Genomic DNA, 24848 nt, shown 5'->3' with positions numbered 1-24848 from the left:
TTCATCCATGTGCTAGATTGGGCCTTCCTCACATTATCTATATATTTTGAATTTACTAATGAAACTTTCAGTTGTTTGTTTGTTTGTTTTTTACTCACTCTAGATATGTGACTGGTACATCTATTTTGGGTCATAAATTTCTCCAATGGCAATCTTTTTTAAAGAAAATATTTTATTTTTCCCCTAGTTAAAAGTTAAAACAATTTTTTACATTTTTAAAAAGTGTGAATCTGAAATTCTTTTCCTCTCTCCTTCCTTTCCCACTTCCTAAGACGGCAAGCAATCTGATACAGGTTACACATTGTATAATCCTGTAAAACATTTCCACATTGGTAATTCTTTTTTCAGAAGACTCAAACAAAATCAAAGAAAGAGAAAGGAAGGAAGAAAGGAAGGAGGAAAGAATGTTTCAGTCTGTATTCAGACAATATCAGTTCTTTTTCTGGAGGCAGAGAGAATGTTTCATCATGAGTTCTTTGGGATTATCTTGGATCATTGTATCACTAAGAATAGCTAAGTCATTCACAGTTCTTCATTGTACATTATTGCTGTCACTGTATACAATGTTCTCCTGGTTCTGCTCATTTCACTTTGCATCTGTTCATCCAATGGCAATCTTACAATACTTCACCTGTATAACTTTTCTTTTATAATGACTTCTGGCTGCTTCTAGAGACCTTCTCACCCCCTTGACACCAGAATAGGACCTGCCTGTGGCTGCCAAGAGGTAGGGCCAGATATTCTACCTTCTGCTTCTAGGTCACTTCCAGAAGCTTTCCAGGTCGTAAGCTAGGCTTGGGTCCTATTGGTGCCTGCTGGAGAGACTGGCCAGGGAAATGTTACCTCTAGCCTTCTAATTAGGCTACCAAACTTGCCAGGACATATATATTTCTTCCTGCTCATCATTCCTGAGATGGGCTTTTGAAAGCCTCACAGAACAAAGCAATATTGTCTACCTCTCAAGTGGACCTCTCCCCATCAGATCAGAATCATTCCCATGGTTAGCATACTCCTACCCTCTTACTCTCCCCAAAAGCTTATGTAATGTTGAAATTAAATGTTCATTAAATGTCTAGTAAAATTCACCCGTAAATCCAACCGTTCCCATGTTGTGGTTTTGGGTTTGGTTTCATTTTTTTTCCTTTTGGGTGCTGAATTTGGGTTTGTTCTATTTCTTTTTCTGAGATTGGGTAAAGTCCTCCATTAAATCCTCTTGTTCTATTAATCTGGGCATTTTATATTTTTTAAAATACTTATCCATTAGTTTTATTGGCAAATAATTCTAATAATTATTTTTTTCATTTGTTGTAAATTTACCTTTTATATTTTTTAATCCTGGTAATTTTGTTTTTCTTTCAATCAAATTAGCTAATAAATTCTCTTTTTTATTGCTTTTTTTTTTTAAAGTACCTCCTAGTTTTATTAATTCAATGGTTTGGGGTTTTGTTTTGGTTTTTGCTTTCAATTTTATTTTTCATTTTCAAGACTTTTACTTTGGTGTTTAATTGGAGTTTTAAATTTCTTGCTTTTCTAATATTTTTGGTTGCATGCCCAATTCGTTGATTTGTTCTTACTAGTGAAAATGTTTCAAAATATTAATTTTCTCATAAGGAATACTCTGACTGTATCAAAAAATTTTTGGTATGTTCCTTCACTGCTGTCATTTTCATTAAATGAAATTACTGATTATTTCCATAATTTGTTTTTGGATGCACCCATTTTAAAAGATAAAAATGGTCTCTGATGAAGTTTTAATTGTTTCTTCAGTTTCCCCTTATGAAATTTAATTCTTACTGCATTATGTAGCACATAAAAGATGTTTAATACTTTTAATACTTTTCTGTATTGCTTTTTATGTTTTGATACCCGCTCAATTTTTGTAAAGGTGCAATAAACAGCTAAGAAGTAGCTATGCTTCCTTCTAGGCCCATTCAGTAACGACCAGAGAAGTAACAGATGTTAACGTTTGTAAAATTCTACTCAGATCCTCAACATCTTTCTTATTTTTGGTTAGACTCATCTAAGTCTGAAAGGGCTTGTAAAATGAAGTTCCTCACTATTATAATTTTATTGTCTATTTCTCCCTATAATTCATTTAACTTTTAAGTATTTAGATGAAAATCTAAATACTTAAATGCAAATAATTAACTCTAATATGAATCATAATTTATTATAAAATTACAATAAAGGGAAAAATGGAAAATTAAAGGCCCATTAAAAAGTGAACAACGTAGTACCACACATTCCAACTTAAGAAAAATAGTTTTCAGGACTTATGAATCAATAGCTATCATTAGGTAGCAAAGGAATCACAAAATTCAAATTCTAATGGCATTTTTCCCATTCTAATGTAACTTAATTTTATTAATAATGGAAAGATTATTTTCTATTTCTTAAGGATATGGCTCAAAAACAACCTTCCATATAAAATCTTTTTGTTATGTTTGTGGAGTATAATTTTTTTAACCCCACAAATGACAGATTCTAATATATGCTTTATCAAATTAATACTGCCTTACATTTTCTTGCAGAATCTCAAAATAATTGTCTTACCTGCACATAGAAGGTTCTAGACGTTGTTACAATTTCAAAGAGATTGTCTCTCATCATTATGTCACTGGGAAAACAAAATATCCAAATGTATTTACAGTTGATTCTTCATGCTGCTCATCTTTCATCAAGTTTCAATAAGTAAATAGAAACCAAGACTTTTAAAAAGAAAACTTCCTTAAGAATAAACAAATGTCAATAATGAAAGTGTTAGATGAATATAAACAAACTCAAATTAGCAACTATTATTTCAACTTCATTTCAGTTTTTGTCTTGGGGAAAAAGGATAGGAAATAAGCTTTTATATAGGGACTACTGTGCCAAGTGCCTTACTAATATCTCATTCGAAGAACAGAAAGTTGTGGCACATTTTTATATTATATTTATGATGCAAATAAAAATGCTTATGTTTAAGGACCTCAGTTTTCAAGCTGTTATATAAGTTCTTGATTAGCTGTGTGTGGCCCGATCTGCTGATTAAGCATACCTTCCTCCCCCTCCTCCATATGTCAGTTTCAGTTTCAAAGCTGTTTTCTATTTTATCCTTGGAGAAACATCAGCAGAGATGACAAATTATTCAAGCAAGCCACATTTGTAGTGCCTATGAGTACTAAAAATAACCTAAAATATAAAATTTTCAAATCAAGCTAGCTAATTATAGACTATTTTTATTAAAATTATTCTTCTAAGAGCTTAAATAAGCTGAAAGTAAATTTCTAATACTTTGTTTTGTCATGAAGACCATGGAAAAATCTAACCCTTTAAATGTGATTTTTAAAATAGATATGAAGTAAATGTCTCAATTATAAACAACTAAATGATGTAACTGATAAAAAAAAATAAGTTAGCAACTGGCTATCACAATCCAAAGACACATTACCTATTCAACTACAACAGAGCATTTGAATTAGTATTGCTCACCTCTGTTTACATTCTTGGACTTTATGAACCTCCTTAAGTGGTATTATCCGGAGAGGTTCCTTTTCCTGCCAAAATAACATGTAAACCAACATATAACTTTTCTTTTAAGATCATGTTCAGGGCTAGCTATTTCCTTGGGAATCTATATTAAAACTTGATAATCTTATTAGCCATCCAAAATATGATCACTACAAATCTAATACAAAACTTCACGCTACGAAGGGAAAACTGGCACATAATCCCTCACATGTCTTATGCCTGCCTTTAATGAAAGCCTGGCTTACTTTTGAACTATTAAATTAACTAATTAGGTTTTTTTCCTACATCTCTCAAAGACCTGAGATTGGAACAATGCAATTATAAGCCATGATTCCAGAGGACTGGGATGAAGCATCTTATCCACCTTCTGACAGAAAGGTAAGATGCAGAATGATACATACTTTTTTAGACAGTCAATAAAGGAATTTACTCTGCTTTACCACGTATCTTCATTACAAGGGTTTTTTTTTTAAACATTTTGCTTAATGGGGGGAAAGGAATAGGAGGGAAGAGAAAATAAATGCTTGTAAATTTTAAGAAACCATAAAAAAATTTTAAGTTTTTTTTTAATTTTGAATATCGCAAACTTAAAATAGTAGCTCCCATTAAAGAGGCTTATGGGAGGCCATCAGAAGAGTCATTACAAATATATACTATCAAGTAGAATCAGAGTCAAAAAAAAAAGGTCTCTAAGAAACATATAAGTGAAAGATGTGAGCTGGTCATGTAGTGAGAGTGGGGTAATAACCAATGGACAGCCCACATGCTCCACTGGAGTCCTCATGATATCAAGAGAAAGTGAGGAAGGTCCCCTTTTATAATGTCAAAGGTACTCCAGTGGCAAATTTATAGGAGAACACAGAAGAGGAGCAAAAGCAGCTGCAGATAAGGGGTAACTCCCATCACTGAAGGGAGTCTCCATCTTGGTGTGATCAGAGAGGTAGTTCAGAGTAGTTGATGTTTCCAAGCACTTTTCTCCCAGCAATCCTGGGAGGTTAAGTAATGTAAATACTATCCCCATTTTATAGCTGTGGAAAGGGAAGCTTGGTTAAATGGCTTGCCCACTGTCACCGAGGTAGGAAATACCAGGAGCAGGACTCAACCTCACATCTTCTGATGCTACTGCACCATATCCTGCACATGCATCACGCACAGTGCATTTCATGGGACTACGAGCATGAAGGGCTTTGTAAACCTTGAAGTCCTATAGAAACGTGAGATAGTAGCATTACTCTGTCAAGCAATACTGACCACTCCACTTGTTTACTGAGTTAAATTTTAAACCTAACTTTTTTTTTTTGCAAACCAGTCACAGCACACTACTTCTAAAAATCAGTTGCTTTAACAAGGTATAAATCCACTTATGTTTAAACTAAGCTGTTAAGAGAGATTTCCTAAACATACAAAACATAAACTAGCTATTAAATAAGTCAGTAAATGTCACACTATGTATTTTAAAATAAGATTATTCAAGTGTGTCAAAAGATAGTTTTAATTTTGTTTACATGTCTAAAATCAAACAATATAACCATCTACGGATAAATAGCAAAGAACTTAAAACGAGGGAAAGCTTCAACAGTCTACAATAAATCTCATCTATTTTTTCCCAAACAGACAGATTTATGGGTTGGAAGAAAAAGGAAGAGGGTAAAGATAAGGCAATATAACCTTGTGCCCAATATTGGTTTCCAGTGATAACTATTGTTTTTCCTTCTGTTGACCTACTATACAGGTTTATCTTTCTGGTGTGGCTCTTCAATTGTGTTTTGGTTTGGATCTATGAATTTATTGGAATGGGGAACTCACATTGTGAAAATCTCCCTCATCAAAAGAAATTTGCCAATTCATGTATAACTTACAATGAGCTAAGGGGAAGGCACTGGGAAGCTGTGCCTCGGTCATGGTCATGTAGATACAAAGTCAGCTCCTCCTGGCTCTACCCATTATACCACCCTGTCTTGCCCTTTGTGTTTTTATGATCCTTTTACCAGATATATAATATAAATAACATCAGCAAAATACATACAAACAACAACATTCAAAAGTGGCTTGAATATGTTACTCAGAACGCCAAGGAAGCACAAGAAACGAGAAGTGTGGCTATTATAATACAGGGACAGGGATAAGGACTGACTCGATAAATTCACAGTACAGGGAAATCCTGGGATAGGAAATTCCCTCTCCCAAAGCAAGCTGGCATGTCTTTGCAACTCATCTAGAGCAGTGATGTCAAAGTTAAATACAAAAGGACAGCTGCAAACCCATACTTACCACCACATATTAACAGTATCTATGTTATATTGTACTTTTATTTATTTGTTCAATATTTACCAATTACTAATCTGGTAGAGTTTTGGGGGGATCTAAGCAAATTTGACATCTCTAGTCTAGAGCACTGACAGATTAGAACTTGCTCAAGCTCACACAGCTAGTATGTGTTAAAAGCAGGATTTGAACTCAACTCTTCTTGGCTTCAAGCTGACTTTCTTCCACCATGCCAAACTTCCTCTGTCTTTCTAAATAAGTTTTTTTTTTTAAAACCATTTTTGTGTCACAGACTTCTCTACAATCTGATGATGCCTATGGACCCCTTCTCAAAATAATGTTTTTAAATACAGAGAAGTTATTGCAATATAAAAAAATATTTGCAGACCTTGTGAAATCTATCTACAGATCCCTCCAAGGGGCAACGGACCCCAGATCAGGAACGTCTGTTCTAAATACTTACTTTTTACATCAAAATTTGTGATGGGGAAACATACCAGTTCAGATTTGAAGTAGCCTATTGTATTTTCATCCAATTGAAAGTATCTTCGCTTCCAGTTCTTCATCTGCCGGAGATGAAAACAAACAGTAAGACTTCTGTTTCTAAGAATGTCAAATGTTTGTCATTTAATTATTCTGACATGAACACAAAAGTCAGAAATACCAAAGGCTGAAAAACATCTCTATTCCAACTTAGATATAAATGATATCTTTCATGTTACTTCAGCCTGAGGTTTTAATAAAACTCAGAAAAATAAAAGATGCCAGCTTTCAGTTCTTGTGCTACAAACAGTTTAGAGAATTAACTGAACTGGAAATTTGATAGGCTTTCCAAACTTTAATAAGCCGATTCCCTCCACCTCCTCCTTCCTCACCATATACTACTGGAACAAGTACAGAAAATTAAACCACTAGGTCTTCAGTTTTTCCATCTGAAATACAAAATCATCTACTTAAGTTACATGAAGGTAAGAACTCATTTCTGATTTTTCTTTGAAAACCTCCCTACGCCTTGCACAGTTTATTACGTCTAATGAATTTTCTGGGTATAATGATTCCTGGCCTGACTACAGAGAAAGGAAAAAAGTGTCAGGCCATTAGCTCTTCCTAATGGTCCCTCCACTCTAGTGTCTACAACACTCTGAAGCCAAACCCATAGTGATGTTGATAACAGACCTGAACTCATTCATCAACTATTAACAAACTCTCATCTAGTCATAATTTCCCTATCTCAATGATTCTGAACCCCCCAGACTCAACTATTCAAACCCTGTTCTCCATCCTCCGCTGTACACTCCCTTATTCCTATCTGTCTCAACCCAATTCCCCAATGCCCACTCCAGGGCTATCCACCACTTCTAATGTGCCCTTTGAAATGTCTGCTACATAGGCAACAAATTTGCTTTCATCCTGAATCTTCTCCTTTCCCACTCCTTTCATCTTCTGGCTCTCCCTGAGACCAGACTCTCTTCTGATGGCCTCCCATTAGAGCACTAGCTGCACTTCTACTCATTTCTACTGTTGGAATACTCCTTGCTCCCCACTGTCATTTCCAGGTTCTCCCTCTACCATCATCTCCCAGTAACTTCTCCTCCTTTGAGGTTTCCTCAATCTACATCTACCACTCAGGACTCCCCTTCTTTATTCAATGAGGGAATGGTTCATGGTGTCTCTCACCTCCCCAACTCCTGCCCTCATACTAGAGGACTTCAACATATGTACTGATAACTCCTTCAAACACCAAACCTCACAGGTCCTAAACTTAAGACTTCTTCACATGACCTATTTCTATAGCCCACCTCAGCTACAGAGATGGTCATACCTCTGATCACCCACAAATGCACCACTTTCACATTCATGAATTCTGACATTTCCTTATCTGATCAGTCTGTGGCCATTCCACTTCTCTCTCTGCCATGCAACCCCAAACCCCATTCTTCCTCTTCCCCCTGACCTCCAATCCCTCGACCTCTCTCAGTTTTTTCCCAGGCTGTCACCCCTCCACTAGACTACACTGTCCTTCCTTCCCCATTTGTACCTCTTAATGAGTCAGTTCAACTGTTCACTGCTCTCTTCCCTTGAGTACTTTGTCTCTGTATCTTGTCATCTATTTTGCCCTCCCAAGCCTCAGTCCCATATTACTCCCACCATCTGTGGTCTTCATTCCTAACTCACATCTTACTGATGAAAATCATGAATCATGCTGCCTGGATCCACTACAAATTTATACTACATAATTTCAACTGGGCCCTCACTGAAGTAAGGTAATTCTATTTGATTTATTATCCCACACAGTTGCTTTCCTATACCTTTTCATGACCCTCCCTCCCCCTTCCCTCTCAGTTGACAACCTTGCCTCACATTTCACTGGAAAAAAAAAGCCAATCACCAATAGTTCCCTCTTCTCCGCTCCTCAGAGCAAATCACAGATACCTTCTGTCACTATGTCCTCCTTTACCTCTGACTCAAAGACAGAGGCGGCCCTTCTCTTTGCCAAGGCTAATCCCTCTACATGCACAAGGGACCCCATTCCATCCTATCTTTTCTTTTGTGTGTGTGTGTGTGTGTGTGTGTGTGTGTGTGTGTGTGTGTGTGTGTGTGTTTTGTTTTGTTTTGTTTTTTAGTGAGGCAATCAGGGTTAAGTGACTTGCCCAAGGTCACACAGCTAGTTTGTGTCGTGTTTGGTCTGAGGCTGGATTTGAACTCAGGTACTCCTGACGTCAGGACCGGTGCTCTATCCACTGTGCCATCTAGCTGCCCCCCTATCTTTTCTAAAAGCTGGTTCCCTCTATCACCCCCAATCACTTATCTTCAACTTCTTGTCTGCTGACTGTTTCCCCACTGCTTACAAACATGCACATCTCTCCATTTTCAAAAAAGTCCTCCCTTGCTCCATCCACCTCAACTGTTGGCCCATATCTCTCTTCCCTTCTTTTGTGGCTAAACTCCTTGAAAAGGTCATCTACAATAAGTGCCTCTACTTCCTTTCCTCTTACTCTCTTCTTAACTCTCCACAGTCTGGCTTCTATCCTCATCATTCAACCAAAACTGTTTTCTCCAAAGTCAGTAGTGATTTCTGAATTGTCAAATCTAATGGCCTTTTCTCAATTCTCATCCTTCTTGGCCTCTCTGGAGCCTATGACACTGTAAATAACTCTCTTCTCCTTGACACTCTCTTCTCTCCAGGTTTTTGTGACTCTGTCCTATACTGATTCTTGTCTCCCCTATTAGACTGCTCCTTCTCAGTCTCCTTACTGGATCTTCATCCACGTCATCTCTGCTAACCAAGGGCATCCCCTAGGGCTCTGTCCTGGGCCCTTTTCTTCCTCCTCACTATATCACTCAGTGATCTCATCAGTTCTCATGGATTCAACTGTCATCTCGAAGCAGATGATTCTCCAATCTACAAATCCAACCGTAAACTCTGCTGACCTCCAAGCTCCCATCTCCAAATGTTCATTGAGGATCTTGAACTGGATGTCATACGGACATCTTGAACCACAGGCCCAAAACCGAACTCTTGCCTCCTCCCTCCGACCTTCTTCCCCTCTTCCTAACTTCCCTATTACCGCTGAGGGTGCCGCCATCCTCCCAGTCACCCAGACTCACAACCGAGGGGTCATCCTTGTTTCCTCATTCTCTCCCACCCCCCATATCCAGTCTGGATCTCTCATATATACCTCCTCTTCTCTGACACTGTCACCATTCTGGCACAGGCCCTCACTACTTCATACCTGGACTAATGCAATGGCCTTTTGGTCTATCTCCCTGCCTAAGGTCTCTCTTCATTCCAGTCCATCCTCCACTCAGCTGTCAAAGTATCTTTCTAAGGTCAAGTCTAACCGACTTGTCATCCTTTCTGCTCAATAAATTCTAGGGGCTTCCTATCACTGCCAAGAGCAAATATAAAATCCTCTCTTTGGCCTTCAAAACCTACTTCTCCCAGCCCCGATCTTTCCATCTTCTTACACCTTATCCCCCACCAAGTACTCTCCAATCCAGGAACACAGGCCTCCCTGCTGTTCCTCACACAAAACACTTTACCTCAAGACTCTGCGCATTTTTATTGGCTGTTCCCTCATGCCTAGAATTCCTTCCCTCCTAGTCTCTACCCTCAGGCCTCCCTGGCTTCCTTCAAGCCCCAGCCAAAATCCCAACTTCTACAGGAAGCCTTAACAATCCTTCTCCATGCTAGTGCCTTCCCTCTGTTGTCTTGTCTGAACCATCTCTTTCATTTAACTTCGAGCTGCTTGAGAGCAGGGACTACCTTTTGCCTTTCTTTGTATCCCTAACACTTAGCATAGTGCCTAACACATAAGAAACACCTGAAAAATGTCTAGTGACAGACTAATAAAAGCTAGCATTTACAAATCACTTTAAGGATGGCCAAGCCCTTTATATTATCTTGTTTAATTCTTACCACAATCTAGTAAGGTAGGTGCTATTAGTAACCCCATTTTATAAATGAGAAAACTGAAGCTGATAGGTTAAAAGACTTGCCCAAGGCTTCACAACTAGAAGTGTAGCTAGTAGTGTAGAAGGCAGGATTTTGAACACAAGTCTTCCTGATAGCAAGTCAAACATTACATTCAGTATACCACTTAGGTACCTATGTGTTGGAAGGATCCGAGCTGCATCTAGGCTCTTGAAATAACAAGGAAATTTTTAAAAATAAAATTATTCTAAACTTATTTCACCTGCACCCTTTCATATTTACTGACTATTGACAAAAACAATCTCAATAATTATCTCTTGAAAGAATATAAAGAATACCACAGGGATCTTTTTGAGTCAAAAAAAAAAAAGTGTGATATATTGCTTAAACTGTGCCATCATGTATTTCATATTATTAGATTACAAAGTAAAAGAGAACCAGGACAATAAAGGTCCCCCAAAGAATACTAAAATTTCACTTACAAAGTTCCACTTAGAACTGGGCAGATTTTTGAAAGAGAATTCTGCTTGGGCTCTCTCTTTAGTGTCTGAACTAAAAGCCGAGAACCTGGAGCCCTCAGCTTCCTTTCACCCAACCCCCTGAGGCCACAGCACTGATCCAAAGAACATACTCTCCTTCCTGTGCCCTCCCAACAACCAAAAAGACCACCACAGCTACAGAGCTTCCTACTTCCTCTCTGCATGCATTTCTATTTGAGTCCTTGTATCTTAAAGCAGAAAGGCAAATGTGAAAAAAATTCTGTTCAACTTTAAAAAAATAACTTAGATGACAGCGTAAGCTAAGTGTTAAGATCCACTGTCATAAAGGCTACTTATTTTGCACTACCATCTTCACTTACAGCAGCTGACTTAATTGTAATTACTTACCACTGCCCCCTGTTTAACACAATAGCCAGCTTTGATAACTGCATTATCTGGAGGTGGCTTGGGAGTAAAGTGAGGAAGATGGCTTTGTGACCGTTTCAGATTATTCCTGTCAGTACTGTCACCAGATTCATTTACTTCTTCTTTCTAAAATGAAACAGAGATGAAGGAGGTTTTGGTTTTTTTTTTTTTTGCTATGTGTTTACGGTACAAAAGCTATTTTTGATACATATTCTAATGCAATAAAACATTCTTTAAATCCCATCTCAATTTCATCTAGAAGTGTATCAGATTTTAGGTTAAGATTTTCCCAGTTAATCTATTTACACATACCAAAAGATATTATTCCCTAAGGAACCCTAAACCTTAACATGGGGCCTTAAAGCCATTCTCAAAGGTTCCTATATATTGCTTGATCCAGAAAGCTTATCATCATCCAAATAACTTCACTTGAATTATTTAAAAATTTCTCATCTCTTTATCCATCTCTTTTCTTACCTCCTTCTCACTTTAAAGCAGGACAAAGTGCAAAGCTGTTAGAAGCTTAGTCTAACTGCATCTTTATATCTGTAAGATCATATTAGTTCACTAATTCTATAAAAGAGTTCACATAATCTTGGCCTGGTCTGGTCCAGACCCTGGAGAAGATAGGCAGAGTAAGAATTCTCTCTTTCAGCCACTCTCTCTCCCTGGTCAAAAGACTTTCAAAATCTAGTATGTAATAAAACTTGAATTATTATGGGGTTTCCAAAATTTTAGGCCTCTGAAGAGTAAATGACACTTTTCCTCTCTTTTTCAAGGTTTCTCATGAAAGAATTAATATATCAAGATTGGCTAGGTCAAACAACTCTTTCTAAATCTATAATTTCTCTACTGCCAATAATTTCACTTGAACTCTAAAGCATGTCATATGCCATGAAGCAATACAAGGACTTTAAGTTACCGGATGTAATTTCAAGAAAATATTCCATATGTTATGAAATAATACACCAAACATCTAGATAATAAAAAGATCATTATGTATGCATATCAATAAAATATACAACAAACATCCAGATATTAGGATCACTAAGCACTTAGAACACCTATCAAAATAAAAGAATTCTCCAACCATTCCAAAATACACAGTTCCCAATCTCCTTTTGAGGCCTATTATAGCCACACTTTAGAAGAGATGACGTTTCTTGCCTAGGGACTGTTAAGTCTGTCAGAAACAAAGTTCAGGGCTTTGATATCATAGACTTTCTTCATTTAAACACATTGAAAGCACTCTTCAGAAAAACAGGTTAAAAAACAAAACCTCCAATATAATCTGCAACTTACACAAATCCTTTAATAAGATGAGGAAGAAGTAGCTAATTTTCTACTAGTGTTATAAAATGAATTCAGGAACTAAATAGTCACAGAGAAGAAAAAATGTTATTAGTTTCAAGTTATTTACCTGAGTTGGTGTTATAATAGGTACACCACCCACAATTTCTGTCCTGTAAGACACTTGCTTTTTTCCACCTGGAGTTTCAACTTGGCGACTTAAGCTATCAGAAGGAGACTGTGGATCTGACTGCTTTGGTACCTTAAAAAAAAAAAATTCTGTCATTATGAAGACAACATTTTTTTAGCTAGAATTTTTAATTAGTAATAACATTCTCCTTCAGTCAAGTCCCACACATCATGAAATGGAAGTGATTTTGGGTTCTCCAAGTATGCCAGCAGAACACAAGCTAAACTGCATATTCCAACAACTCATGAAATACCTATTCTTGGAGGATGAACCTCAATTAACATCTTCTGAGATGTTCAACAGTAAAAGATTGGTCAATAAGGGATGATTTTTTTTCTATATTGAGCAATTCATGATTTGAAAAGGCACAGAGTCTTTGTAATCTAGACACATTAATAAAATCCTAAATTCTTGAAGGCACCTAGGTGATGCAGTGGACAGAGTTCTTGATCCAGAGTCAGGAAGATCTGAGTTTGAATACAGCCTCAGACACTAGATGCAGCAAGTAATTTAATCTGTCTGCCTCAGTTCTCTCATCTGAAAAATGGGGACAATAATAGCATATATCTCCCAGAGCTGTTGGAACTGACAAAATTTGTCAAGTGCTTTGCAAACCTAGTGCTATATAACATTTAAGTATTATTATTATTATTAAACATTTTTATGTGATAAAAATACACCAAAAAGTATATTTAAAATTATAGAATATTTAGAGGAACCTACCCAAGGAGTCTTTTGATTGGCATTGGGGGTGGGTTGTGAAAAATGTACTCTAAGAAAATTCTTATTAAGAATTGACACAAGGAAGATAAATGAAACATTTTATAATTTAATAATATAATTTATAATTTAAATTAGACCAGAATATAACTGCAAAAGCTGAATTTGGCAATTAAAATCCCAACAAACTTCCAGAGGTGCTGAACATATTTATTCTGTATTTAGTATTTTGTAGGGCTGTGGTCTCAAAATAAGTTGCTCTGGTAATGGAACCCTCAAGTAAATACAATGACCATATATGCCACAAATGAATAGTATGCTCGAGTTGGAAGGGACTTTCAGAGTTCATCCAGGTTCAAGTACAAACAAAGAAAGTGAAGCCAAGCTCACACAGCTGAGTCTGTGGCAGAGGCTGTACTTTAATCTAGGTCTCCTGGAATGGATCAATGTCCAGCCCAAGGTGGGTAGGTATCTAGCAGAATGCCACCAAGGTCTGTTTTTGACCCAGTCCTGCTCAAAAGGTTTATCAACACACAGATGATACGCTTATATGTGCTTAGGGAGAGGCCAAGATAAGTAAGATGCAACCCTAGCCCTCATGGAATTAAAAATCTATTTGGTAAGAAGACACTTGAACAAATACACTAGAAAACAATATGAATACATGATAAAATATTATAGGAGATTGTTTCTGTCTGTGATCTTTGATTTTTCCCCTCTTCTTCATATCGAGCTAAAAAGCTTTGTAGAATCTACCTCCATAATTTCTGTATGTGTTGGCAGAGTTTATTCCTAACAACTGCCCCTAGAAGAGGTACCAGGCATTTTTCTCTGTTCTTTGTGATTGGAAAATACATGAAACATTATAGAACAGATAACATTTTTACATTTTTAAAAGAAACTGAACTTCACTTTAAATATGTTACACATATAGGGTGTCACAAAAGGCTTAGTGAAATTTTAAGCTTTAATAACTTCAGGAGTATATACGTTATAAACTTACCCCAAAAATCATTTAATAGTCAAGCTTCTTTAACACTTATTTAAGTTGTGATTTTAAATAATATATTTTTAAATTTTCATTTTAAAAAGACAGAACACTCTGTCACAAGATATTGCGTGTGATAGTTTCTAAAGGAAATTATCGCAAGCTGGCCACCTCAGTCACCTGATCTATCTCGATTAGACTTTTTCTTGTGGGGTCACATCAAAACCATTTTCGGCATCAAAACCTCATTCTTTGGACAATCTTAAGGTTAGGATTACACATGCAATTCTTTCAATCACTGAGCAGCAGTTGATAAAAGATTTTACAAAGTTCTAAAATCAACTAAAGTGATATATAATACAAAATGGTGGTTATGTTGAATTACAATAAGAAATATCAATATTTTTAAATTTAAAATAATTAACCTTTCAAATTTTTTTTGTAAGTTTGCAGCATCTAGACTGCTTAATTTATTTAAACTTTAAACACACTAAAATTCTGGGGACACCATGGTGTTGCTGCTTTTTCAACTGACAGGATAGGATCAAAGAAGGTTTCACCGAAGAGAAATCACGCCATCTGGGTATTGATGGACTGGTAGAATGTCAACAGACAGAAGTGGCTGATGCAGAGGAGGAAAAGCACAGGACACAATGGTTTGTGTAGGGGCTGAAACTGGTACCCAGAATACTTTTATGGGCTTTATGACAAGCATTAGTGGTTTAAATAAAGGTTTGTAGAATTAAACAGATCTGCCTGTAGAAGCCCCCATTTTAAAAGGGCCAACTTGCCAGGGAGATCAAGTTTATTCAGATAAAATCAACTCTGCCATTTCAATTTTTTCAGCATTACCTAATGACTAGTGTTAAGATAAAGTTTCAATGAAAGCTTTATATAACTTTACAGCTTGTGTAAGAAACATTGCAACTTAAATCAATCAATTTGCTGCTTAACTCCTAAGTGAAAAAAAATTAGCAAAAGTTCTGTCCATCCACTTGTCACAGTATAACAATTTTAATTATAAAAACAAAATGTACCAATCATACTTCTGGAAATTTTTAATACAAAGACTCTTGGGTCCAAAGAACAATTTGCAGTAATTCTAAAAGGCTGAATCTTTTAGAATGCTTCTGAAAATCAGTATCCTGCTGCTAGATGATACTTTATTTCACTTTATTTTCATTGATATAAGTCAGAACAATTTCTAACGGATACTTCACGGCCTTTGATTGTTTGAAATGGAGAGTGAAGAACTTATCTCCTGAGAACAGAAAATGGAGTTACTACAAACCTATCCCAGAAAGATCTATTCAACTGTAGTAGATAAATGTACTTATTAAGAGACAAGATGGATAATCTATGTTGAAAGTAGACACATACTCTAGATCTGAGTATCTCATATGAAAAGGAGCTTCTGAACTATACATTTAATATACTTTAATATTTTGATATCTTGGGAACCTCATGTTGCCCTCCTATTTTCCCTTTATCCATAGTAAAGCTATGTTTAAAAAAAAGATACAATAAAGAAACAATGGACTTAAGCCCTGTGCTTCTCCTATGGGTCCTTATAATAAAAAGCTTATGTTAAATAAAGCACAATTTCCATGGCAACAATCTTATACCAAATAGCAAGAAATAAACTAGTTCTGATCATTTTATTTCCTAAGCAATAAGGGGACCATATTAACGAAATAATCTTTGACTATACTTCAATCTTTATCATAAAATACCTCCAATTAAAGTTTTAAATTACCCATTAAAACAGAAGTAAAAGAAATTTAACATCTGCTTAATGAAAGTAAGAAAATAACCTTACTGAGAACTACTTAACTAGCATCAAAGAAATGTACCTTAATTTTATTTCATTCCAATTCCTTTAAAAAAATTGTTATGCAAATCTGTGATTGTGTGTAAAAATGAATATTTCTACAAAGAAATGCTTGTTCCCTTACCTTGAGACACAGTAAACAGCAGAAAAGACAGGAAAAAAAGAATCATGCTACATAGGCACCCTATATCTCACGAAGTCACCCTAATCAATGATGTTTCTGATTAAAGTCATTGCCTTATAATATACTATATTTTATATATATATATATACACACACACATATATATTTATATATTATATACATATATAAAATAAATCCTACAATATAGTTATAAAACTGTCATAATAGTTATATTTATAACACTGTCTCTATGAAACTAATCCCTCTGACCCAACCCCACTGAAGTTCTTTCACCTAGCTTCATGTGTTCTTGGAACCAGTTAGCATTGTTGAGGCAGCTAGGTGTCCCAAAGGATATAGTGCTGGGCCTGGAGCTGGGAACACCCAAGTTCAAATCTGGCCTTAGATACTTCTTAGCTCTGTGATCCTAGGCAAGTCACTTGACACTGTTTGCCTCAGTCCCTCATCTCTAAAATGAGGGAATGTATAAGGAAACAGCAAACCACTCCAGTATCTCTGCCAAGAAAATCCCAAATGGGGTCACAGAGAGTCAGACATAAACTGAAACGAATGAACAACAAAAAGCACTGTTGCGCAGGGAAAGATTTTAAGATCACAGATTTAGAGCTGGAAGGGATCTACACTGTGAAAGAAAGCTTTGCAGATCTAATGACTCTGGAACATCACTAGAAAGGTTTGTCTAGACAGCTTACTGCATATTATATGGGCTAAATATCAAGAACCAAAATCACTAAAGCAGAATCAAAGTACTCCAATGTTTATTCCTCAGGTAGGTCTGGTTGCTAGGAGAGCTGCAGGCTTGACACCCTCAGTGGGGAGAACAGGCATAAAATAATGACAAGAGGGTCAAGGGCCCAGCAGGCAGGCTACCCACAACAGTGACTGAAGCTTGCATAGCACTTTTAAGTTTGCACAGTGCTTCACATAGTTATCACATCTGAATCACAAAAACCGTTCAAAGCAGGAACCATATATTTCATCCGCAATTTACAGATGATGGAACTAGGGTCAGAGAGTTCGCCTTGTGGAAAACCACACATTTTAGTGTGAGAGGCAAGATCCGAACCCACATCTTCCTCACTTCAACTCCAACACTATCCACCCCCACCATCCTGTTTGTCCGTTCTGCTCCCATTTCTCTATGACAAAATTAAAATACCCGGCAGTTAATGGAGGGTTTTGTTTTGTTGGGTTTTTTGGGGTTTTTTTTTCTGCCAGAGTGGGGAATTATGACAACATTTTTAAAAGCTTTATTGTCAGACTCTTAAAATGTAGATTAAAATGTTTAGTAAAAAAATTTTTTTGATTGGTGTGATTTGCATTTTGGAAATGGCCCCCTTAAAAGATTATCATTGTTATAAGGGGAATGAGCTAAAGGCCAATTTACTTTGAAATTTCATCTTTCAAATTCTTGAGTTATATATGCCTTCAAGTTTAAGTCATTTATTTTCTCACATATTTTATAAGGAGGAAAGAAATTAAAAAAAAAAAAGGTAACCACCCACCAGCATTCACACAGGCCTACATAAAGTATCTAAGAAAAGATACAGGAGACTATGTAGGTGGACAGACCAAAAGGATGGCAAGACACTGTAATTAAAATATGGTCAAACAATCTATTCTCTTTCCCTTTCCTTAACCACACACTTCCAAAACAAATGTAATTTTAAGTTTTGAAAAAAATTTCAACATTTATGTTATACAATATCTGCAGATCACTAAAAAATAAAATACTACACTGCTAAAATTATTTGGAATTTTCCCACAGAAAAGTAAATCCCAAAGTCTATTAAACTGTGCACATTATTTTAACCCACAGTAGCTTCAACAATGAACTTCTCATTTTAAAAGAATGTTCTCATAAGCGAAGTCTGAATTTGTAGATTTCATAATTCAATATATTTACAGATCCAAATTATATTCTCTCTTTCTCCATACATAGATAATACATATATGTATACGTAAAAGGTAAAATAATTACAAGATTTATTATTTTTTTTTAAAGAAACAAAGTTAACAAAATACAGCTAATTAAAAACATACGCAACCTCTCAATGTATATTTTCACTGCACTAATAAAACTGGTCTAACTGTTCTAGGGTAACTTCGCATTACAAAGTTATTTTATGTTAAACGCTGTCAAATAATTTTACCTAAAATTATTCCTGATATATCCATTTTAATGCAACTAGAACCACTTTCTGTGCGAGCAAGTTTCCTAAACTTTTATGTTTTGTTGTCATGCAACTATTTTTCAGTCATGCTGGACTCTCCATGGCCCCGCTTGAGTTTTCTTGGCAAAGATACTGGAGTGGTTTGCCACTTCCTTATCCAGCTCATTTTACAGATGAGGAAACTGAGGCAAGCAGGATTACGTGACCTGACCAGAGTCACACAGCTAGTGTTTAAGGCCAGATTTGAACTAAGGAAGATGAGTCATCCTGACGTCTAGGTCCAGCACCCTATCCATTGCACTACCTACCTGTCCCAAGCTTCATATTAATCTTCTCTAAATGGAAACAATAAAAAACATCAATAGCAATCACTACTAAATGCCTCTTAAGAGCTAAAAAAAAAGTTCTGAACATGAGAAAGATAAAGCTGCAAGCAAAGTGATGGTAATATCTATTTAATTATATTTTAAAATATTATTATTCCCACTACAAACTGTGACTTAGAAAATATCAGACATTATAGGAGCTCAGATGCAAAGAACACTAAAGTAGCAGAAAAGGTTTCTAAAATCATTTACTGCTTTTTAAAAATCTAAAGTATGACTAAGTAACCAGTGCTTTAACATGACAAATTGCATAAATGAAGCTCTACAGAAACAGTTACTAGAAATTATTTTCCTAAATAAAAATAAGCAAATAGTTGCTAAAAGAGTATCTGCCCTGTGTGGTCAGTCAGACTCTTAGAAGAATATGCACTTCTGAATCAGTCCATGAAATTGCTTCCCTAAAACTACACAGAGAAAAAAATCCTAAAAATAACTTGTGCTTCATGTCGAGATCAGATGCCGTGTGTGGGTGTTTGCTGTCATGTGGTAACAAGCTGTTCTAGCTCAAGACAAAAAATGCAGTTTAACCTCTGAGAAAAGCTCGGTTATATTAACTCATTGTTGGGATAAATGGTTTTCATATAAATATGAAATTATTTACTTTTCAGACGTTAACTAGAGAATACAAGGGGTTTATAAAATGTACTTCAGTACTCAACTGTTTTTCAAAGGAAATACTGAGAAATAAAATATCACTTCAATAAAAATTAGTAAATAACTGTGTCACAGAACTAGAATTTTAAAAGGTATGTAGAATTCTTCTGGATATTAAGACATTTAAGAAAGAATAAGAATACTCACTGTTATTTTTATAGCTTTGTTCAAAACATTTACCCATTCTACTAGGTCTTGCTGATCATTGGCTTGTAGAAAGTATTTCCTCATTCCTGCATTCATAACTATTAAGACAAAAAGAAGGACTAAATTAAATTACAACCAAATAAGCTATTTTAAAGTCTATGTTACTATAATAATTGAAAAATGTTTTAATGTTTTACCTTATTCCACCTCTGAAACTACCTGGAGGATCCTGAAAAAGTCATGAGTCATTGCTGGGCTTGTTTCCTCATCTATGATATGAAGGGGTTGGTCTAAGGGGTCCCTGAGGTCCCTTCCAGCTCTAAATCTATGATCCTGGGAATTTCAAGTAAATTGTCAATATGTATAGACCTTTTTACTAATATATTACTATTATTGTTATATATTACATTACATATAATATATTGTTATACATATTATATATTTAGAGCTGGAAGGGACTTTACAGAATATCTCATCCACCTCTTTTATTTTACAGTTGAGGAAACGGAGACCGAGAGAGGTAAAGCAACTTGCTGAAGTCACACAGGAAGCAAGTGGCAGAACTGGAATTTCAAACTCGATACTCTGACCCCAGTTCTAGTGCTCAGAATCCTCGCTCTCAAAAGCCTTGTATGCATTCAATTAATGGCAGAAGTAACTGCCACTTACAATGGTGCCCTGTTTTAAGACAACTCAACATACAAAAATCCAAGCATCAAGGGAGAGGGTCTTCTCATTATGAAAGTTTTTTCACTTAAAAAAACCAGCAGGGTTACTTTCAACAGTTATCTATGTTTAATTGCTTGGTTGTAAATCATTTACTATATGACAGAGAAGCTGAGATAAGAACTGGAAATTACTATAAACTATATTGCAAAATATAATGTAAATTATCATGATTTTGTTTATACAAACCTTTTAAGAAACATAACTCTGTATAAACCAAAGTACTGCTACACAGCTAGTTATGTGCAAATTATCAACATCAACCACGGAAAGAAAATTTTTCTACAGTACATTTATTTTCTTGGCAAACATGTTTTTTCAGAATAAGCTAAGGCATGTGAACAGACATAGGGATGCCACCGCTAAAGTCTCTGAGGGCAGGACCTGCTCAGTCTGAGAGACCCTGAGGGCAGGTCCTACACAGGTGCAGCTAAAAAAACATCACACCCTAAGCTCTCTGTCTTATGTTCCCTGCTCTCAGCAATAGCTGCTTGGATCTTCTGGTGTTCTTCAGGGCCTAGCGTCCTATGGGCAGCAAACTCCCACCACCTTCTGCTCTCTCAATGCCAGTGAAACTGAAAGCCCCGATGTGTAAGCAAAAACTTCCCTCTCCATCACAATCCGAGCCTTCCCATGACCTACTCCAATTCTTTTGACCTCCTCTCACCAACTTCGTATCGGGTCACTTCAAGCTTCTTTGAATTGAGCTAAAGGTCTTAAAAATGAAGCTGTGGGAGAAATCTGACTAAAGACACAACTTGAGAAACGTATTAAAGAACCAATCTCCTAAAGATCAGATTTTAAGGCTTCCTGGAAGGCAGCAGTGAGGCTGTTAAGATTCATGATAAAACAGAAAGATATATTAATAATTGAACTAGGACATTACTTAATATGCTTGGGAAAAAAATGTTTTTCTAAGCACTGAATCAAGAGATCCTTACAATCTTTCCTCATCCCAGAAAACAAAGCCTTCTCATTATTCATGCAAATACCGAATACTTACTATGAGCAAGACTTGAGCATCAGTCAGCGTTAGTTTGCTTTAGGACTAGTTTCAGGGGGAAAAAAAAAAACCGTGATGGAGGAATGTAGGTTCCATGTTGACAAAAATTGTTTCTGATTTTTTTTTTGTCTTTGGAACTCAATGCCTTGGATATGTCTTGCACATAATAGGCCCTTACATGTGTTAATCTGTTGAAGTGAAATGAATTCAAGGTGGGCAGCTAGGTGCAGCAGTGGATACAGCACTGGCCCTGGAGTCAGGAGGACCTGAGTTCAAATCCGGCCAAAGACATCTGACATTTACTAGCCGTGTGACCCTAGGCAAGTCACTTCACCCCAATTACCTCACCAAAAAAAAAAAAAAGAAAGAAAATGAATTAAGGACCCAAGATTTCCAACTACAGAGAGTAAATTGTGTAAAATGTAATGAATATCAAAGAATCTTAGAATATTAGCAAGTCAACAATTCAATAAACATTTACTGAATGAATGACTGAAAAATTATTATCCACTTAATATGTTCCAAGCATGTGCTAAGTCCTGGATAAACCAACAGAAAAATAAGACAGTACCTACTTCCAAGGAGCTCACACCCTAACTGGGGGAGATAACACACAATGGAGGATTTTGCTGCAGAGAAGAAAAACCTCAAGGTCTTCGGGATGTAACTCCAGGGCAATGGTCAAGGCCAGGAAGACTGAGGGGGCATTAGGGTATCTGAGCTGTAGGGAGGAGACCCAGAAGGGGACCAGACCATCACCACTAGGAACGGGAGTCATGAGCCTAAGGTCAGAATGGAATCCGGATTGTGAATCTAATAAGGTGAGGTGAGGTCAGTATCCTGTCAGGACGGAAAAGGGGAAAGGAGAATTGGCAGGAAATCTGTAAGTGGGAACTGGGTACCTTTGGGTGGTGGGGAGGAAGAAGATGGCAGAACCACTTGGTGCCCAGTCCGGTACTCATGCATGGCATTCATTTTGTATGCAAGGTTCTATGTGAGGTACTGGAGAGGTAAGAGCAGAAAAGGGTAGGAAAAAGGTGGGGGAAAATTAAGAGAAGGGAAGGGAGGTATCAAGGATGATTCTGGTCATGAAAGTGGGTGAATGGAAAAATGCTAGTAACCTCGACAGAGACGTTACTGAGAAGAAGCAGGCCTGGGGGAAAGATTGTTAGTTCTGTTGTGGACATATTGAGTTGGATATCCTAATGGGCTATCCATGTGGAGTATTCAGGAGAGAAATCAGGGCTAGGCAAAAGGCTCCAAATGTCAATTCTATAGAAACTCTAACTCAAGACAATCACAACTAACAACCGAATGAATATAAGGAAGCTAACCAGATCACCATAAGGGAGAAAAGGTGCCTAGGACAAAGCTGAAAATAATAAACTAGCAAAGGGAGACGGCAAAGCAAGGGTCATAATGAGTAAGAAGAGCAGGAAAAAAACATCATTAAAGCTAAGGAAGGATGGAATATTCAGGAGGAGTAGGTAGTCAACAGAGTCCAAAGCTGCAGAAAAGTGGAGAAATGACTGAGAAATGACAATCTGGATTCAGCAGGAGATTGCTGGTAAATTCAGAGAGGAGAGAACAGGTCCTGTAGAGATAAGGAGTTGGAAGCTATTATTTCAGGGGCTGAAAAGTGAGTGGGCAGGGAGGCAGTAAAGACAGCAAGAGGAGATGATGTTTTTCTAACAGTCCAGAGGAGAGACAAAAGATTATAGTTTGAGAGTGGTAGAGTTCATTTCTTTTCCTTTTTTATTGCTTAAAGATGCAGGTTGGGGGAACCCTGTAGGTGGCAAGGAAGGAACCAGTAAAAAAAAGAAAGATAAGACTGGAGATGAGTATGATACATTCCAGAAAGAAATAGGAAATGATGGGATCAAGTGAAGCAGTAGAAGAGTCATCTTTTTCTCAGATACTAGAGGAGAAAAGGTAAAAATGTAGAGGGTAGCAATGGAAGTATGAAGCAGAAGAGGTGAGGGAAACTCAATACTAGATGGTCTTGATTCTCTGCTTCCTATTAAAGTGGGAACTAACGTCATCTCCTGAGATGTGGGAAGGTGCAAGTAGTCAAGTGGGACAAAAAAAGAAGGTTCGGAACAGCTGCTGTGGGGAATATGAAAGAAAGCCTAAAGGTGAGGAGTAAAAGAACAGTCATGTAATAGAAGCACAAAGTTTCAGAATTGAAAGAAACCTTAGCAATTATCTAATTCTGGCCTTCACAACCTTCGGCCCACAGGCCACTTAACAGCCTGTCAAAGGATTTCAGGCGGCCCTTGGGCTGAAGGTTGTGCAGGCCTCATTTAGTTCAACCTACACCTGAAAAAGAACGAGTACAACATATCCAAGTATTTACTGAATCTTTGCTTGTAGAGCCCCAAGGGGAACCTATCACTTCCCATTCCACTTTTGGATAGTTCCTGACATCTAGCTTAAATCTACCTTTTTGTCACTTCTTCACATTGCATCTAGATCTACCTTTTGGGGCCAAACTGAGCAAGCTGTAAGGATCCAGTGAAATTAGATAACAGGAATTTCTAAAATGTAGCCAAAACTTACTCCAGCCCTTATATATAAAGATCTTGCATTAGGTGCTCTGTCAGATTTGGGCCAGGCTCTGCTTAAGACCACTAAGCCCCAGTTACATATATAGAATCAGAATAAGGAAATACCTCAAGGGCAGTAATGCACTAGAGAAGTTTATGTGGAAACACATAAACCACACATCATTGTGTCTACTTTAATCATTGTGTTTCTATTAATTGTGTGAATAGCCCTCGGTTGATATGACACCTGGATGGGGGGGGGGGGGGGGGGGGGGGGATGAGGGGAATGAAAACAGTCTCAGAAGAGAAGAGGACTTCCCCAACCAGGCAGAATCATTTCCATGCAGCCTGCTGTAACTGGAAGCCTCAGCTGAGCCTCCATGAGGAAGAGAGGGCCTCACGAAGCCACACACAGCTCTCAGTTCCACGTATCTTTAAACACCTATTTGACTGTATTCTTCTACAATAACAATAAAAGAGTTATAGGTTGTTACGGAAGTGCCAAACCTACACCAGGGACCCTCAGGCCTAACTGAGATACCCAGATACAACTTCATCTTTCTCTTCTAGTGTTACTGATAAAAAGGGAGAACTTAGGGGGTAGAACAACACCGTGGAGTTGACAGGGGGCTAGAGAAGAGAATTCCTTAGAAAATTGAGACTATTCTGTTCAACTATGAGTCAGGGAAAACAAGAAACTCTGCCTTGAAAGCAACAAGTGCAGACATTGAGCTTTTGGAAGAAAAGTAGGTGACCAGGGAGTCAGCTCCGGGGGACCAAAAATGAGCTCCAGGGATATACAAAACAAGAGACATCCGCTCCAACCAGAAGACTAGGATGAAATACATCTTCAATTTGAATGCAACATGCAACAGGTTAATATGAACTCTTGAGCTTCAGAAATTTCTGAGAACTGTCTCAACACTAACTTGCC

At 37.0% G+C, this 24848-nt stretch overlaps 1 protein-coding gene across 3 annotated transcripts in view; it reads right to left on the bottom strand.

Annotated features, from left to right (window-relative positions):
* The window catches only part of PLEKHA1 (pleckstrin homology domain containing A1), a 66585-nt gene that overhangs the window by 5626 nt on the left and 36111 nt on the right, over window positions 1–24848 (bottom strand). For all 3 annotated transcript variants that reach the window (XM_027839758.1, XM_027839759.1, XM_027839760.1), the window contains exons 5-10: window positions 19640–19737; window positions 12536–12667; window positions 11098–11241; window positions 6273–6341; window positions 3472–3536; window positions 2554–2617 (exon numbers count right to left, since the gene is read on the bottom strand). In XM_027839758.1, coding sequence (XP_027695559.1) covers window positions 2554–2617; window positions 3472–3536; window positions 6273–6341; window positions 11098–11241; window positions 12536–12667; window positions 19640–19737 — 572 coding nt within the window. The remainder of the gene's footprint in view (window positions 1–2553; window positions 2618–3471; window positions 3537–6272; window positions 6342–11097; window positions 11242–12535; window positions 12668–19639; window positions 19738–24848) is intronic.

This window comes from Vombatus ursinus, unplaced genomic scaffold, assembly GCF_900497805.2.
Source record: "Vombatus ursinus unplaced genomic scaffold, bare-nosed wombat genome assembly UNPS02014833.1, whole genome shotgun sequence".
Taxonomy (NCBI): domain Eukaryota; kingdom Metazoa; phylum Chordata; class Mammalia; order Diprotodontia; family Vombatidae; genus Vombatus; species Vombatus ursinus.
Note: the sequence above shows the minus strand (reverse complement) of the source record. Positions and strands in the feature narration are given on the sequence as shown.